Source organism: Chamaea fasciata, unplaced genomic scaffold (assembly GCF_029207755.1).
Source record: "Chamaea fasciata isolate MVZ Bird 193981 ecotype frontalis unplaced genomic scaffold, bChaFas1.0.hap1 SCAF_22, whole genome shotgun sequence".
Classification (NCBI taxonomy): domain Eukaryota; kingdom Metazoa; phylum Chordata; class Aves; order Passeriformes; family Sylviidae; genus Chamaea; species Chamaea fasciata.
The window spans coordinates 7,005,089-7,021,353 of record NW_027094107.1 but is presented as its reverse complement, the minus strand read 5'-3'; the positions used below and the strand labels follow the sequence as shown (position 1 = coordinate 7,021,353).

Below are 16,265 nucleotides of genomic sequence, written 5' to 3'. Positions count from 1 at the left end.
ATCACATAGAGGTTTGCTGTTCAAGATGAACAGGTCACAGATCTCTGACACTCTCAGACCACTAAAAGGACACCAGAGACAACCACTAAAATGCAGCAGAGTACTGTGAAAAAACCCCGCTGTTCAAAATAAAATCCCTGAAGATGACCAAACTGCACACTGAATTTTCCAGCTTACCATTGCAAATCGATGTCCAAAACTTATCCATTCCTTCTCTACAAGAACTTCAAAGCCCTTGATGGTTCTGTAGTAGCTGTCCAGCATCAGCATGGCCAGGGCAGTGAGCTGTGCAGTTCTATCCCAGCCATCACTGCAGTGCACCACTACAGAGGTTTTACCAGATTCAATTTTATCTGCAATTCTTACTGCTCCAGCAAGAAGCATCTTAAATAAAAAGGAAGAAACAAGCGTATTAATATTAAAAAAGTTAAGATTTTACACTCTTTAAGTCATTCCGTTTTAAAATTTCAAGTCATTATAATAATTTTTAAGTCATTATAATTTAAAATTTAATAAGATTAATTATATAATCATCCTGATGACAATGCTTTAAATTAGAGATTTCCAAACAGTGGTATACATATTTCTAGAGGTATTTTGCAAAATATTTGCACTTTTCTCTTCCTAGGCATGCAAAAATATCTTCTGGGAAGTAGATAAGCCAGCTGGAGAACCTGTGCACAAGACCAGTGTTCAAACCTATTTCAAGATCTATGTTTTAGAGACAGTTTCCATTGATTCCATCTTTCATTGAGCATATCTTTTATGGTAGAACTGAAAGATGCCAGAGGGGAAATATCAAGAAACAATATAAAAGTGTCTATGAGAGGACGGAGTTTGTGGTCTGAACTAGTTAATTGTCAATTATTTCAGTTAGAAAGCTCTACTGCATTAATATTAAAACAGTTTGGTCTTCAATAAAAGCAGAAAACTGATCTATTTAACGCAGAGGTATGCAATGGCTTGCTTTAAAGAGAACACAGATGCCTCTGAAGGAAAACAGCTGGAAATAAACAACAGAACAGGTACAGGAAATGAGCAGAGAATGGGAGACAGAAAACACATTTACTATTAATTCAGCAAGTATTTGTGGAGTGTGCGAAGCACTTTATTCCACTTCTGGCAACAGACTTTAAAAAACAGCTTCCTCTACAAATTTATTATTCTTTACAGGTTTTTCAAAACCTGGTAACCATCACAGTATTTCAGTTAGGGCTCCTAACAAATAGCTGGCTTTGGATTGATTTACAAAGTGAGAATTGAAAAAAACAGTTAACAATACAAGTTCTACCCTCAGAGAGAAAATACTCTGGGTGTACAATAAGCACCAAGTGCCTCTACTCATGTTGTTACTACTGTTTTCACACACAGAAAGTTACTGGTGCCTACACAGACACTCCCAGACCATCTCTGAAGCACTGTGGGTGCCAGGGGTTGGAAGGTGAGTTTCCAGGAACCAGCAGAATCAAAGGTGACGACAGGCACAAAACAGATGACTGTAAAAGGCCAGCCTCATAAGAACAGGTTTCCAGGTACTTAAATTCCCTAAGCTGTTTCAAATAGTTCAAAATTCAAGAGAACAAGAAAATCAAACTGCTCCCAAAATATCATTAAATTTGACTTTTAATTTCGTGTTTGCTCCCTCTACTGGCTCTGCTGCAGTTGTCAGCAGGCACTGCTGAACAGAGTCAAACTAATGAATGATCCCAAACATGTTTTGCATGAATGACATTTGAACCAGCTGCTAATAAAACAAATTACACTCCATCCATATTATTCATAAACAGGGGGTTGAATGTGGCAATGAAATAATCAACTCTAAAATAACTTCAAAGGTTAGTGAAACTGACTGTAAAACCGAGTGTGGTGGTGATTTAATATTATGTTAAATAATAGGGCAGATGATAACCTGATGAATCACTGGCTACAAACAGCTCATGAAAATGTAGGTGCCCACCACAAGAGCTGTAACACTGCACTGAAGGAGGGAAGGATGAGAAAGACTGAGGAATTCACAGTCAAGTCCTTTTGGCAGTGGCTCAAGTATAATCTGAAGTTCCCAGTGCATTCTTCTAAGCAAGAGGGATAACCCTGAACTGCCCACAAACATTCCTTCCCAAGAAAATAAAACACAGCAGTAAATATGATACTGTGTTATCAGGAATTAACTCACTGTCTGCCAGTACACAAAACTAGAAATACTCAGTTACTGTGGAATGTTTAAAATGCTGCATTCTAAGTGACCACTTAAAAACCAGACTTTGTCACAAGGTTATTCTGATTAAAGCAACACGCTTGAGCCTCAACATTATTTTAGCAATATTTTCAGAAGTGCAAGTTAAAAAGACACCATGGTTTAAAAAAGTAATGGATTTTTCACATCAAAAGCATTTTACCCTTATATATTCCAGCCAGTGTGTGGAGTCCACGTTTGACAGCCACCGAGTCTCATCAATGGTAGGATAAACAATTTCCTTCAGTTTCCTCAGGGATTCTCTCATGACATGTATGTTGTGAATCTCCAGGAAGACCAGCTCTGCATTTGGGTAGGCACTTTCACTTTCATATCCTCCACCTTTAGCCTGTCATTCAAAAGGTAAAAGCAGACAATGAGAAGAACATGTATAGGACTTCAGTATAAGAGAGTTATTCTACTCAAGTTTCAGCATTTTCTGAGAGAAGGGATTATTTTAGTGCTAATAAAAACATTTTTTTGGCCTTTGTTTTTCGAAAAATACCTAGAGGGTTTTTTTAGGTGACAGAAATTCTAATTGCAACAGGCTACATTTGATAATACATCCATATACCTTCCCCTTTTTATTAATGAAACCTTTGGTCTTCTGTGAGCTTTACTGCATCATTTCTCAGCTATATCTTCATGCTGTCTTTGATTCCTGCCAGCCTTTCCAAACTGCTACAAGCAACTTACCTTCCTTCCTGTGCATTCTTTAGGGACCCTTTCTTGTTTCTTTTCAACATCAGGTTCTCCACATCCTGATACCTGGCTCAAGCTTCACCCTGATGAACTACTGCCAGTTGTGATACAAACCTACCTTGTTTGTGTCTGCAACACTGTTCTGCCTGGCATCAAAGATGATAAGTTTATGTGACTGAGCATTGGCATCCATAATTGTCTGCAAATATTTTTCATCTTCCTTGCAACGTTTATCATTAGGGCCAACTGATGGCTGGCTGCATCGTGTGATTGTGGCTTGACTCTCAGGATGGATCCAGGATAACACCTGGAAGAAGAGAAAACTTGATTTGCTACACTGCTATAAAAGCAGCAGGCCAGAGAACAACTAGACAATCACGTTGCCTATGGAATGGAAGAATTAAACCTGCTTCCATGTGGAAGACTATGGACCTGTCCATTACCTTGCTAAGCATGAAAGCCAACACAATCTAATACATTTAAAGAAGTTTTAATGCTACCTTGTCTGTTCTCTAGCAAAGCACTATGGCAAGGACACATCCTCCTCCAAATCAGAACACAAGCTAATACCTGCCAGAGCATCAGATATCATTGTGGCCTAGAAGTTCTAATCCAAACCAAAAACTATTACATAGCACAATAATTGTGCAATTAAACTCACACTTGAGTTGCTCCCTTCAGTTCTAAACCCATTGAGTCTAATTCTTTCTTTGTCCCCCACCACATCTCAGGAAGGAAACCATCCCACTGTTATTTAAAAAACAAAGCCTAAAAGAACACGAACAACTTCTTAAAAGCTACAAACTTCTAAAACACTTATATCCTCTTGTACAAATTTCACTTACAGGAACTCTCCCTTTTGCTCTAAATGCTGCCACTTTGGAGAGGTCATCATCCTTTACACTGGTTGGCACAACAAGAACAGCAGGATATGTATCACAGAGCTCATAGGTGCTGTTAATTTTGGATATTTTCCAACTCTCATTGGGCAAGCCCTGTATGAAAACAAAACAATTTTGCATTTTTCAGGTTAGACCTTCACATAACTGAGTTTGAGGTAATGAAAAATGTTATGTGCTGCATACTGTTAAAGAAAAAGTTATGCCCACATTGTTTTTAAAATAAGCTATAAACTTAGGCCTTCCTACTGAATCATAAACCAGAGGAAGTCTTTCCTACTAAACTGATAAGGAAGATAATCATGTGGAAAATGTAGATTTAAAATTACCAACTACAGTTACTCTTCTGTTTAGTGATGCTTATTCAAATCCAATTTTTTATAAAGCATGTGTTTTGTAGAAACAGCACTTGAAAGATGTGGATTTCAGAACCATGTTAAGTTAGACCGATTTGCTCAAGTACTCAGCACCTGTATCTCCACCAACTTTAGCAGGTGCTCAATGCACTCAAATTCAGGCCACCTGCATTTTATTATCTAAACATGAGATGTAGACAGTCTACGTAGCAAGAACTGAAAATGATGAGTTTTCTGTAACATTTTTTCCTTGTTTAAATGGCTCTGGGGGAGACAGAGAAAAAAAAATATACCAAGCACTCTAAAACTTACCTGCCTCTTATATTCTGCCATTGGATCATACACTTTCCAGCCATTAACAGCAAACTTTTCTTTATAGCTGAATGCAAAAAGAGGCTAAAAGCAACAAAACAAAATCATAAATTACTGCCTGACAGGTTGTTTGTATAACTCCAAAACAGTCAACACTCCAGTATTTCAAATTTAACACTTCTAAAACTCCTGAATAGCAGACAAAACACCTTCAGTCAAGACTGGAAAACACTGAGCTCGAAATAAGATAGTTCTTTCCATTAAGTATGAGGTTGAAGTTAACAAAACCAAGATAAGAAACAGAAAACTGAAGTTATTTGCCTCTGATGACACAACACATCAATGGCAATGCCAAGATGAGGAAATGGTTTCCTACCTCCCAAGCAGTTCCTCACCCACACAAGCAAATGAAATAGAATTCTGCAGCTAACTAATAACAAGACTGATTGTACCTACTTGTTGTATTAGACAGAACTTCTAGATTGAGTTATCTACTGCAGGATATGAGTCAATACATATTTTTAATCAGCAACATTAGGCAAACCTAGATCTCAAGGGTTATGTATAAATGAACTTCACCAACAGCAGGACACAGCAGTGTTTGATGAATTAATGCAAAAAGCACACAGGGTCAGAGCGGCCTGCCTGCTCTGCAACAGATTTTATGAATCAACACTTCAAAGTTTGTTGTGCAGCCCTCGTATTTCCTCCCCTACACTCTCCCTAAACAGAAGAGCCAGTGACAGCCTCCTCTCCATCTTCAGACTCACCAGCCCATTAGAAACAGGAAATGCACGTGTGACAAGGTTTTCAAAGATCTCCAGCCTGTTCTGCTCTTCCTGTTTGTAGGCCAGCCGCAAATTTCTCATATCCTGTCAAAAATAAGTTACAGTTTTACTCCATGATGAATTTATAAAAAAAGAAAAAGCAGTTATAAGACATTTGATTGAATGAAGGCATATATAGAAGACTAAGTCACTGATACAATCTAACCCCCACGAGAACAGAGTTCTGTAAGCATTCATATGAGATAACCAGGACTGCCATTAGAGATGCTTGATATAAAAACCACCAGTTTTCCTTTGAATTCACTCCTCAGACAAAAGGCAGAAGTGTTTGGGACTGCAAGTATCATAGAGGAATTGAAATAAATGAAGTACAACTCAAATACAGGGAACTGATCAGACAGAGAAACAGCACATGGGCTGGCAGATTCTTCTTACAGAAAAATGACATGAAAATACTTTAATATTAGTAAATCTCTACCATGCCTTACCTTGCAAACTATTTCTATACCACATGAATTGTCTCCATGGCTCTGTACTCCAATTTTTTCAACTCTACTTATAACTCCAAGGGGAACATCAACAACAAAAGGCGGATCCTGAAATTTGTATATAAAACAAATGGATTTTATTACATTAGAAGAAACACAAATTAATATTAGAGCCAACAGTAATTCCTGTTTAGTAGACTGCTGTGAAACATCACACTTCATTGAATTTGTCACTTTCTGAAATCTATTTCAGCAACATTCCTACCTGAAACAACAGGCAGATAGAGAGTGAAGTCTTACCCTCTCAACACTTTTGATAAACATCCTGAAGTCCGTCACCGTGAGCGTACCACTGACGGCTCCCATAAATGGACAGATGTACATAACATCCTTAGCTGGAAAACAGAACAATTTAAAAAACAAAGCTTTGTTTTACTGTTACAGACATTTGTTCCCTAACAACCCATTTTCATTTGAAACCCACAAGGATTTTGGCAGCTCCATAGGATTGTGACACTCACCCCACAGACAGAGCATCCAAAGGGGCAATTACTGCTCCACCCAATCTCCAAGTATTTCAGTTCTATCCCCATATCTTTGTTTTCCCTTTTATTTGCTGGTATTCTTTCCTAGCCAAGTGCTGCACTGCTAACACAGAGCTTGCTGTCACACGCCAAAGTGAAATGAATCCCACTAAGAACTGGAATGTAAGTTTACCATAACTTCATGTTTTTTGCTATAAGAATTTTGAATCTGTGATATTTCCTTGGCACCCCCAAGCAGAAATACAATACATACACCTCTATGGAATAAAAAAAATCCTTAGGAAATGAAAAATTATCAACATAGAGCAAGTCATACTGTGGATCTGATTTCTCCTTCCTACACTTGGATTTAAAAGACAAAGAAAAGAAATCCACATCTAATCAGCTGATTTCAAGTGGCATTAAACTAAATAACAAAAGGAAATAATATTCTGTTTTTAAATAAACTAGCAATTTAATAGTATTCAGTGCAGCACTCAGTAGTACACTTACCAATAACTTTGATTGATTCTCCAGGAAAAAGTGGAGCCTCTTCCATCTGTGCCAGTTTGTTTCCATCCCGCAGTGCCTGGCAAAAATCCAAAACCATGAGTAAATCTCACTCTCCATCTGCACCACATCGATATATTTTGATGCAAAGTGCTTTTACTACCAGATTACTGGAACACAAGAAGTGTGTCTTTTTTAAAGTCACACAACTGTACTAAATAGTACCACAGTAAAAAAACAAAAAAACCCAAAAAACAAACAAACAAACAAAAAAAAAAAAACAACAAAAAAGCAACTAAACACAAAATTTAGTATTATAAATAAAACAGACATACATGTTAGTCACATATTAGTAACAAAGCATTTAAGCAACAATTAGTTTCACATGCTAGCTATATATAGCATACAAAAACACGAAAAATAAGATCAGCCCAAATGACTAATTAATAATATGTTAGTGTTTTGCTGAATGCAGGTATTATTTGGGGTATTTTATGTATTTGAGAACATTTTAAAGCTCTCTTTTTTTAAAATTCTATTGCTGCTTATTTGAGTATTTTCATCTGAGAGAACTATATGGCAGAAACTTTATTTATTTAACATTATAACTTTGTGATTTTGATAGCAAGAAGCACTCCACAATGCTCTTATTTCGATCAATACCTTACTGGGAGTGCCACAGGTCATGGAATAGGTTCACTATAGGAATTTTGGATCCAGATGGCCAGATTAGGAACGAAGTAATAACAAAATATAGAAGAACAATTAGCATTTTTAAAATAAGAGTTAGTTTAATAAATTTTCATTGAGGTAAATGGCTTCATTGCTGAATGATACACGATGAATTCCTTGGGTCCTTTGTTGGCAGCTAAGATTTACAATGTACTAAAGATGGCAATAAAGCATAAAATGGTTTGTGGGACTGTTAAGGACCACGTAAGGAAGTGATCTGTCTCAGGTCAAAATGATGAGATATTAAGGTTTCAATTTTTAACATCCTGAATAAATATAATGGGCAAACTTGTTACAACAAACAAGCCTCCCCTTATGTTGCAGCTCCGACCCACATAGAAATAACTGGTAGGATCTGTCTGCTTCCAAACAGACTACCCCAAGCTCTCACTAGTAAGTAATTTCTAAAAATATTCCAGCTGATCTCTGGCTTCAGATTTCCTTGGAAACTTCTGGAATTTGACATTCAGCACCCAATCACAAAAAATAATGTGCAGAGAAATAGCCAGTGCTTACAAACTGAGGGTGGATGTGCTCTGTTAGATGGGGCTTTTATGTTCAATATTACATTTTAGACTACGTGAAAACTCTGCCTGGCACATAACCAGTTACACACTAAATGCTTCCTAGGGCTTCTCTTGTGTGAGAAAAGTAAGATTTGTATGCACTGTATGAGTACTAATTTATAGTACCTTGCTACACAGTTAATGAATGAAAGATGAGTAAAACTTGCCACCTGATCAGGTTCTGCTTCAGAATGATAGCCATTGTGTCCATCCTGAATCTCCTGCTTTGCATGAGGCAGCAGTAGGACAAGAGAGAAGTAACAGCAAAAAAATTGCAGACAACAGGTGAAAGGACAGAATCGTATCTTTTTTTGTTTCCCTTTTTAAAACTTCCTTTAAAAGACAGTATATACTTTAATTCCAGTTTAGCTTTCCAAAATCTTCTGCTCCTGGCACACACCACTTTCCACAGAAGGGAATCCGAGCTATTAGCACCATCCTTTGAATGTTACTTGGCACAACACAAAATGAAAAATTTACTCCCTGTTTCCCAAAAGAGTCAGTGCTGGTAGATAAGAACATAAAAGTATGTACTGTCTTTTTAAGACAAATAACCTTACAATGAAGAAAATTAATTTCAAGTATGCCACATGCTTATCAAGAGAAGAAATTGAGTTCAACTTGCAATGGCAGCATTACGGGAAAACTCATGCAATCTTTCACAGAAAAAAACAGGTCGACATCAAATAGAAGTACCTAGACACTTAAAAAAAGCTTTGCTGTGTAGAACATGTAATTGAACTCTCAACCTTACAGTTTTACATATCTTCCCAGCAACTTCTACATTGTTGCCTGAAACTTGGCCAGTAACTTTACACAATCTAAAATTACTACTCAGTGCAAAATATGCAAACAATTCACATGCTCGTATTAATTTATTTTTGCATCAACTGGCAGCAAATCCTGAACATTAATTAAATTCCTTTAATAAACATAAGGTCCTTTTGCACACCAGAGAGAAGCACAATTGTCATCGGGTCAGTTGAAGGAATTGTTTTAACACATTCAGCCAAAAATGTTCTTCCTTCTTCTTTCTTTAACAACTGGAGAGAAGTTGTGCTCATGACAGTCTGCTACTCCCAGTTCAAATGCAAAGAACTTCTCACTTGGTCAGACTGTAAAATCACCCTTAGTCTAAATTTACAAATGTTTGTTAGAAGCCGATTTTTCTTTTTACAGTATTATTACAGAATCCTCAAGAGACAGCTTAGAAGAAGGACTTCAGGTATCTCCAGATAATTTGAACTCTACGTGAGTTAAAAAAGTTACAAGTAATTAAAAGACCTTTTCAAGTTAAAGGACTTGAAGGACTGCTAACTAATAAAGGAGTACTGACATTTAGGTATGGGTAGAATTCTCTTCTGTAGAAATTACTTATATTTCAGATCACAATTATGTTGTTTCTGAAATCAAAGAAAAGTAGACACTGTGATCTCTGGAAGAAAACCAGCAGGACAATGAGGAAATACACCAAAAAAATTTAAATATATGAAAGACAAAGAAGCAAAGCAGACCATTCAAATATCAAAGCCTTTACATAGAACTGGGAACAACTGAACAAAACCAGTTTTTGTTACTCAACTCAGACCAATTACTTGAAGCACTATCTATTCAAAGGAAAAAAAAAAGATCAACTTGTGGATTTGTATGGTTGGACTAAACACATCATTTTTAAATACGTAAACAACAAACGAGAAAAAGAAATCATTCAGACTTCATCTCTTGATTTCAGACTGAACAAGAGGTCTTTGTTTGAATAAAAGTGTTGGACACATTTCATGAACAATGTCAGAACACTATCCAGATAATTTCTCACTCCATAAATGTTACTAAGAGAGAGGGGCAAGAAAACAAGGCATGCCCTTTATAATCTTCAATGAACAATGGGCAAGGCCTAGTCTCAAAATTATCATTAAAAAGATGTAGGTCATTGCACTAGTGCCTAACTCCAAACCTAACTTTCAATCCTATTACAGCTTGGTAACAACCAATTTAAAACAAGTACAAAGGCAAGCATGAATTTGGAACTTACTTAAATAGGACAAACACAGACATAATGCTTTTACCACTGGTATTCTTTAGCATAGACATGTTAGAGCTGCTAACACAGTACTCTGCAGTCTGAAGCACGTAAACCTGAATTGCAAGCATCCATTTTATCAAAATTAATGTCATAAAACTGAAGTTAGTATTGCACATTCGTAACATAATTTTAAAATATTGCTCTCTTACACGTTGACTTTTACTGCTCACGAAAACATTGGAATGTGTGTAAAGCATTTCTGTGGCAAAGAAGCTGTTGCACTGCATAGCAAAATGGTCTGACTGGCCCATAAAACCCATTAATGAGGTAGAGACACACCAAGATCTCACACAGCACAAGAGACACACAGGTAGGAGGCTGTTCACTGCTAGCCAAAGGTAATCTTACCCGTATAACTGGCCTCCTGTACACCTGTTAGTTAAAATATAAAATGTTATCCAATGAAACACACAGGTTTGGTTTGTTAAAGATATCTTATTTCACCACATTTTTCGAAAGCACTCTGCTCCCAAACATTGTAATTATAGCTGGATTGTGAAAGGACAAAACAAAACTATGCAGAGCTAATAACTCTCACTCACAGAACTGTTTTGGTCTAAAAAAAATAAAAATCTCTGCCACTTCATTTTAGTGATGTAACAAATTCCAAGCTCTTTGGAAACATTCATTCCTAATCACCCTTTTATCCTGCTACACTGTGCCATTGTTAAAAGAGAAGAAAGAGCCTGGTAATCCTTCTAGGTGGAAGACAATAAGCCTGCACTAACAGCCATGAAGGAGAGGCATGGGACCTTTCAGAAAAAGACAACTCTTCTCAGTTTCTGAAGGTGTTTGTAGCCAGCGGCTACAATCTGAGCCATTTTCATTTATATGAGCCCCTGATTCAAGAACACTCTGCAGGCAGAGCATGTGTCAGAGAAGACACACAGAGCAGAGCTCAGCTCAGACCGAGACCACGCTGCTGTAGGGTTTAGCAAGAGCTCCCCCAGTGCTCTCCAGCTCTGATCATTTCATTCCCTGCCCCTTTGCTTCCCTCCTCCTGGCGAGGTAAGTCACACAAGAGTAACTCAGTTAGATACTGGAATCGATCAATTCACCTGGTTTTGCAAACATATTGATTTAAACGATAAAAAAGGGATGAAACAAAGAATGAAGAAGTGAGTTCTTGGTAGATCCAGCAGAAACTAACAGAACTGCCTGAGCAGCTCCAGAAGCAAACACACACATCTGACCCGACCTGAAGGTTCTCAGCTGTAGAATACTCTCTAAATGCAGCAACTGGAGGTAACCAAAGGTAATGAAGACCCAGGAAAGTGCATCAAAAGTGAAAGATGTCTCAAAGGAAAACTGAGCTATCATATGGGCACTGTCATTTCATGTGTGGATTCCACAGTAATAATGAACAAACCCAACCTGCTAGTGGTACTGAGTAAGCAACTATAAAAAAATTCTATCATGTTATATACAAACATGGGATTTCAAATCACAGCAAAGCAATGATGCCAAATACAATTTATCCACACAAATTCTTAATTTAAACCATCAGGCTTAAATCCTTTTCTTTCATTTCTCAGAGACAGAGAATGAAGTAGAATTTTAATTACGCCTTGAAAGATTTATTCCTGTTAAATAATATCTGAGATGAGTTTGGTATAGAGATGGAAGTTATTCAAAATTAAACAGTGCTCTTCATTCCAGAGGAATGCATTCTTCTCAGAGGTACACTGAACATCAAGCTTACACACTTGGATTTTATTATAATGAAATTCTTGGCAAATACAACATCAACAGAAGTAATGCAAGGTTTCCCCACAGTGTTTTACCAAATATATTGGCCTTGACCTGGAGCAAGCATTTGCAGTTCAGCTGCTGTAGTATGGGAGAACTACTTTTCACAAACTGCTGATTGTGCAAACAGTGTGAAACTCTGCTCAGGTTGAACTTTTAAATACACTACAGCCAAAAACATTTTGTGGACTCATCTCAGACTCAGGCTGAATCTGATCTGCTGCCACTCAATCTAAAATACACTGTTTTGTAATCACAGAGCACAAGTGAATTAAAATCTAGTTAAAACAAGAGATTAAAGATCTTCCTCTGGTCATTCTCTATGAAGACAATAAAATTCTAGGAAGAAAAAAGGGATCTAGGCAGCAGCAGGTTGGGCTTCTTAAAGGGAATTGAAACGTGGGTAACTTTTGTCACGTTGTGGCTGCATGAAGGGAACAGGCAGTGAGCGTGAAAGAACAGGGGCACAAAAGGCCAGTGGAACTCAGGGAAAGCAGACCCTGCAGTCACTACCTTAGTGACAAAAATACTGGTGGGAGGGAATGAAAAAGGTGACTTGTTTGCTTGTTTGATGTTAATTTCTGTGTCTCTGGAGAAACCCCAGCAAAAATGATACTCAGTTACGTTCCCTGCACAGTAACAAAGACATTCATTTATTTTCTGTGAAATCTGAGGAGTTCAATTCTGTACTCTGAATAATACACACTAGAAATCATTTCAACCTGTAACGACAATCTACTTCACCAATTATTTTATACAGTAATCAAAAGACAACTCACTTTTGATTTTTATTCAAAACATTGACTTTTAAAATTTCCTTTCACTTCTCTGTTAATTTTTATTCCTTAGACTTCAACGGCACTACTCAAAATATGGAGGAAAACAGGAAGCAAAGTCAAAAGATTCCTATGCATAATTAGGTGTTTCTAGTTCAGAACCAGTGATCACTCAAGTACTTACCACCTGCTAATCAAGACAGCAAGGACCTTCCCCATCTTCCACTCTGGTATCTTAAAACAAATCAATGCATTCCTCAAGTCACTTACCCTGTAGTCTCTGGACACGCCCTCGGATGGGACAGACCCTGAAATCTGACTGGAAATGGTCGCAGCTATCAGCTGTTTACACCACTCCACGTGGGATCCAGTCGGGCTGCAAAACCAGAAATTTCAAATTTATTTAGCAGCAACTCAAAATGTGTATTTTGAACGGCACAGCAACTGAGCAGATCCAGAAAGCAATGCTGTAAGTGACCACTGACATCATAAAACTTAAGTTTGCTTTGTGGGCAGAAGGCAACTATTTTATTGATCAAATTAGGAAGAATTTTACTGGATCATGTCAGAGACACAGAGCTGTCATGAGGTGAAGGTCCTAGGAACTTAAAACATGTTCTGTTCCTTATCCAGTGTCATTTTCACTATTCCCATGCTTTCCTCTTAAATCATCTATGGCATGAGTTTGGCCAAGTAACAGGAAACTCCTTACGCTGTCCTTAATAATCTGTCCTGTTAATTATTAATATGCTAATTATTCTGTAAATTCTCAGAATTAAATTACTTTACCCTAGTATTAAAAAATTTAAACTATACTAATGTTATATTCTATATTAAATGTTGAAAACACATGTTTCTAAAGAGTAGCATTGAATCTTTTTAAAGTTAATTCATAAATTAGCTTTGGATTCAATGAATGCTCCATGACATTGAAGTGAATATACTTACACATACCCAGCACCCAGCAGATTCACCACAGCTCAGACATTAAGAGGGTGGGGTAACAGCCTTAGATGGCCAATTACTACTGAATTACTCTTTCCTTACATTAACTCTGCCACTAGAGCTAGGTATAAGGCACAGATCCATGCGACAACGTCATACCTGAAACAGAAGATCTTTCAAAACTTTCCTGATAAATTTTAATAGCTTTCTCCCCACCTGCACATTCTAAACAGGACTAGATCTCACAATGTTGTTTTGCAACTAATACACATCTGATAGTCCTGCCTGAACAACAAAGATAAGCCTCAGGTTAGTGCTGAACTCGAACCCAGATATACCTAGAGAACTCCTCACTTAAGTTTTGCAAAAGAGCCCAAAGCCTAAATCCTACAGTAATCCTTTTCTTACCTCATTTATTTCTCCTTCTCTCACATCTCTTTAATTTCCAGTGTAGCTCCTTAGGGCTTGCCTATGTTTGTTTTCAAATAAGCACTCGCTTGTTAATTAAGAAAAGGATTTATTTTTCTACGGCTTATCTTCACAAGGCATCACTACATCAACAGAGCTAACAGCAGCAGGAAAAGGAATATGAATGCAGAGCCATCCCCTGAGAGCAGTGCGGGGGATGTTGCACAGAACACTGATCACACCAGCGGGGCACACAGCGCTACTGATGGCCTTTGAATTCTCTCTCTGCAGTCACACACATCAGCCCGGCCTGGTACAAAGTACTGCCAAACCAGTCAACTGTATGACAAATGGCCACGTAACTGGCCAAGGGTAGAGCCAGATGAAAATCAGGATAAGAAAGTGCATTACTAAGGAATGCAAAGGTGTATGTTTCGGTGACAGAAAATGGACATTTGATTTCCATACTCACTGGAACGATGTGAACCCCCCAGGTTTCCACTAACAGAAAAAAAAGAGAGAACGGAACCTAGTACTGACTCTGGATGTTCTTTTTTTATTTAGTTTTCATCAGGGCGAGAGTTCCTTTCACTTCTGCTCCTTGTTTAAGGATTTTTAAGCTCAGTTCTGGAGCCCGCCTTCAGCTGGAAACTTGCGAGTGAAGGAACGGTGAAAGGCACCCAGGGCAGCCTGGCATCGCTCTGGTGAGACCCCGTGGACACACCGCACACCGAGGGGGCACAGCGGCGCCTGGGACAGTCGCACCCCTGCAGATTAAACACGCGCACGGAAAAAACCCACCCCAAACCAACCGGCAAGAGACTCAAACCCCGCGGCCGGTCCCAGCCCAAGTCGGCAGGACGCTGCCCCAAGCCCCGGCCGAAGCCCCGCGGCCGCCTCAGCGCCGGCCGAGCAGGCGGCGGCGCCGCCGGTGCAGGAGGAAACTTTGACAACAGCCGGTTCCCGCCGCCGCTCAGCAGCCGCCCTCACGCCGCGGCTCCTCGGGCCGGAGGGGTCCGGGGAGGCCGCCCCGAGGCCGGGAGCCCGCGCTCGGCCAGGCCCGGCCCCAGGGGCGCCCGCCGCCGGCCCCGCCCGGCCCCGCGGGGCGCGGCCCCTCTCCCGCCGCCCGCGGCCGGCCCCGCTCTCACCTGTCCAGCGTCTCGGTGCTGGGCTGCCGCGACCCCGCCGCCGCCGCCGCCGCGCCGCCCCCCGCCCGCACGGCTCTCCGGCTCACGCCGCCGCCCTCCACCGCCGGCCCTGCGGCCGCCGCCGCCCGCTCCATGGCTGCGGCCGGGATGGCGGGCGGAGTGCCGCCTCTCCGCGGCGCTTTCCCGGCCCGGCCGCTGTGCCCCGGCAGCGCCGAGGGCTGTCACCTGGCGGCCGCGCTTTCCCGGCGGCCTCCGCGCCGCCGGAGTGGGCGGGCGGCTGAGGGAGGGAGGGAGGGAAGGAGTGAGGGAGGGCCGGGGCCGCTCCCGCCCGCCGCCCAGTGCGGGCCCGGCACCCAGACACGCCACGCCGCGAAAAGGGATGGTGGAGGCATTGAGTTCAGCACGGACATCTTTATTTTTTTTCCCCTCCCCGCACATACGCGGCAGACGGATGATGGTCGCTGCTCTCCCTCCGAGCCGACGCCTGAGACGTCCCGCGGGATCCGAGGAGAGCGGCGGCCAGGGTTAGTGAGGAAGCGGTAACGCTCCTCCTGCGCTGCTGTGACACGTCGTGTTTTCTCATGCGTGACAGAATGCTCGCTGCGACACAACACCTGAACTCAAGGCAGAGGTTAACAATACATCAGGAGGTAGCACACAAGTCATGTCTTGGGTACAGCCGTGACAGTGATGCTGGGGGGAAGGGTAAGGCATGAGCAAATAAAGGCGGCATTCAACAAATACCCTTTCTAAATAAGTAACAGAAGGCCCAGCACAAAACCTAGCTTATTTCTCCTCATGTCCATGAAAGGAATGCAAAAACCCCTAAACTAGCATTCCAAGACTGACATTTCTTACGGGATATTGGGCAGTCATTGCTGGTGATGCTGACCACCCCAGCTCTGCTTTTTTACCCCTCCGAGAAAAGGCACTCAGCGCCTGCAAGTTTCATCTTCACGACCTCAGAAGCTTCCCCAGGTGTGCTCCTGGCAGGAACAGGCGACAGTGGGCACAGAGGACAGCAAATCTGCACAACCACAGCCCAG

At 40.4% G+C, this 16,265-nt stretch overlaps 1 protein-coding gene across 3 annotated transcripts in view; it reads right to left on the bottom strand.

Moving 5' to 3' along the window:
* MTMR1 (myotubularin related protein 1) overlaps positions 1–15,452 on the bottom strand; it is a 34,463-nt gene extending 19,011 nt beyond the window's left edge. Inside the window, exons 1-12 of one of the 3 annotated variants that reach the window (XM_066202643.1) lie at positions 15,220–15,452; positions 12,989–13,094; positions 10,542–10,565; positions 6,816–6,891; positions 6,079–6,173; positions 5,779–5,886; positions 5,273–5,374; positions 4,503–4,586; positions 3,781–3,930; positions 3,054–3,242; positions 2,397–2,582; positions 178–384 (exon numbers count right to left, since the gene is read on the bottom strand). In XM_066202643.1, the coding sequence (XP_066058740.1) occupies positions 178–384; positions 2,397–2,582; positions 3,054–3,242; positions 3,781–3,930; positions 4,503–4,586; positions 5,273–5,374; positions 5,779–5,886; positions 6,079–6,173; positions 6,816–6,891; positions 10,542–10,565; positions 12,989–13,094; positions 15,220–15,353 (1,461 nt within the window). In that variant the 5' untranslated portion in view covers positions 15,354–15,452. Of the gene's footprint in view, positions 1–177; positions 385–2,396; positions 2,583–3,053; positions 3,243–3,780; positions 3,931–4,502; positions 4,587–5,272; positions 5,375–5,778; positions 5,887–6,078; positions 6,174–6,815; positions 6,892–8,280; positions 8,356–10,541; positions 10,566–12,988; positions 13,095–15,219 lie in introns of those variants that run through there. The other 2 variants (XM_066202644.1, XM_066202645.1) reach the window with 2 other exon arrangements.
* Positions 15,453–16,265: the final 813 nt, after the last annotated feature.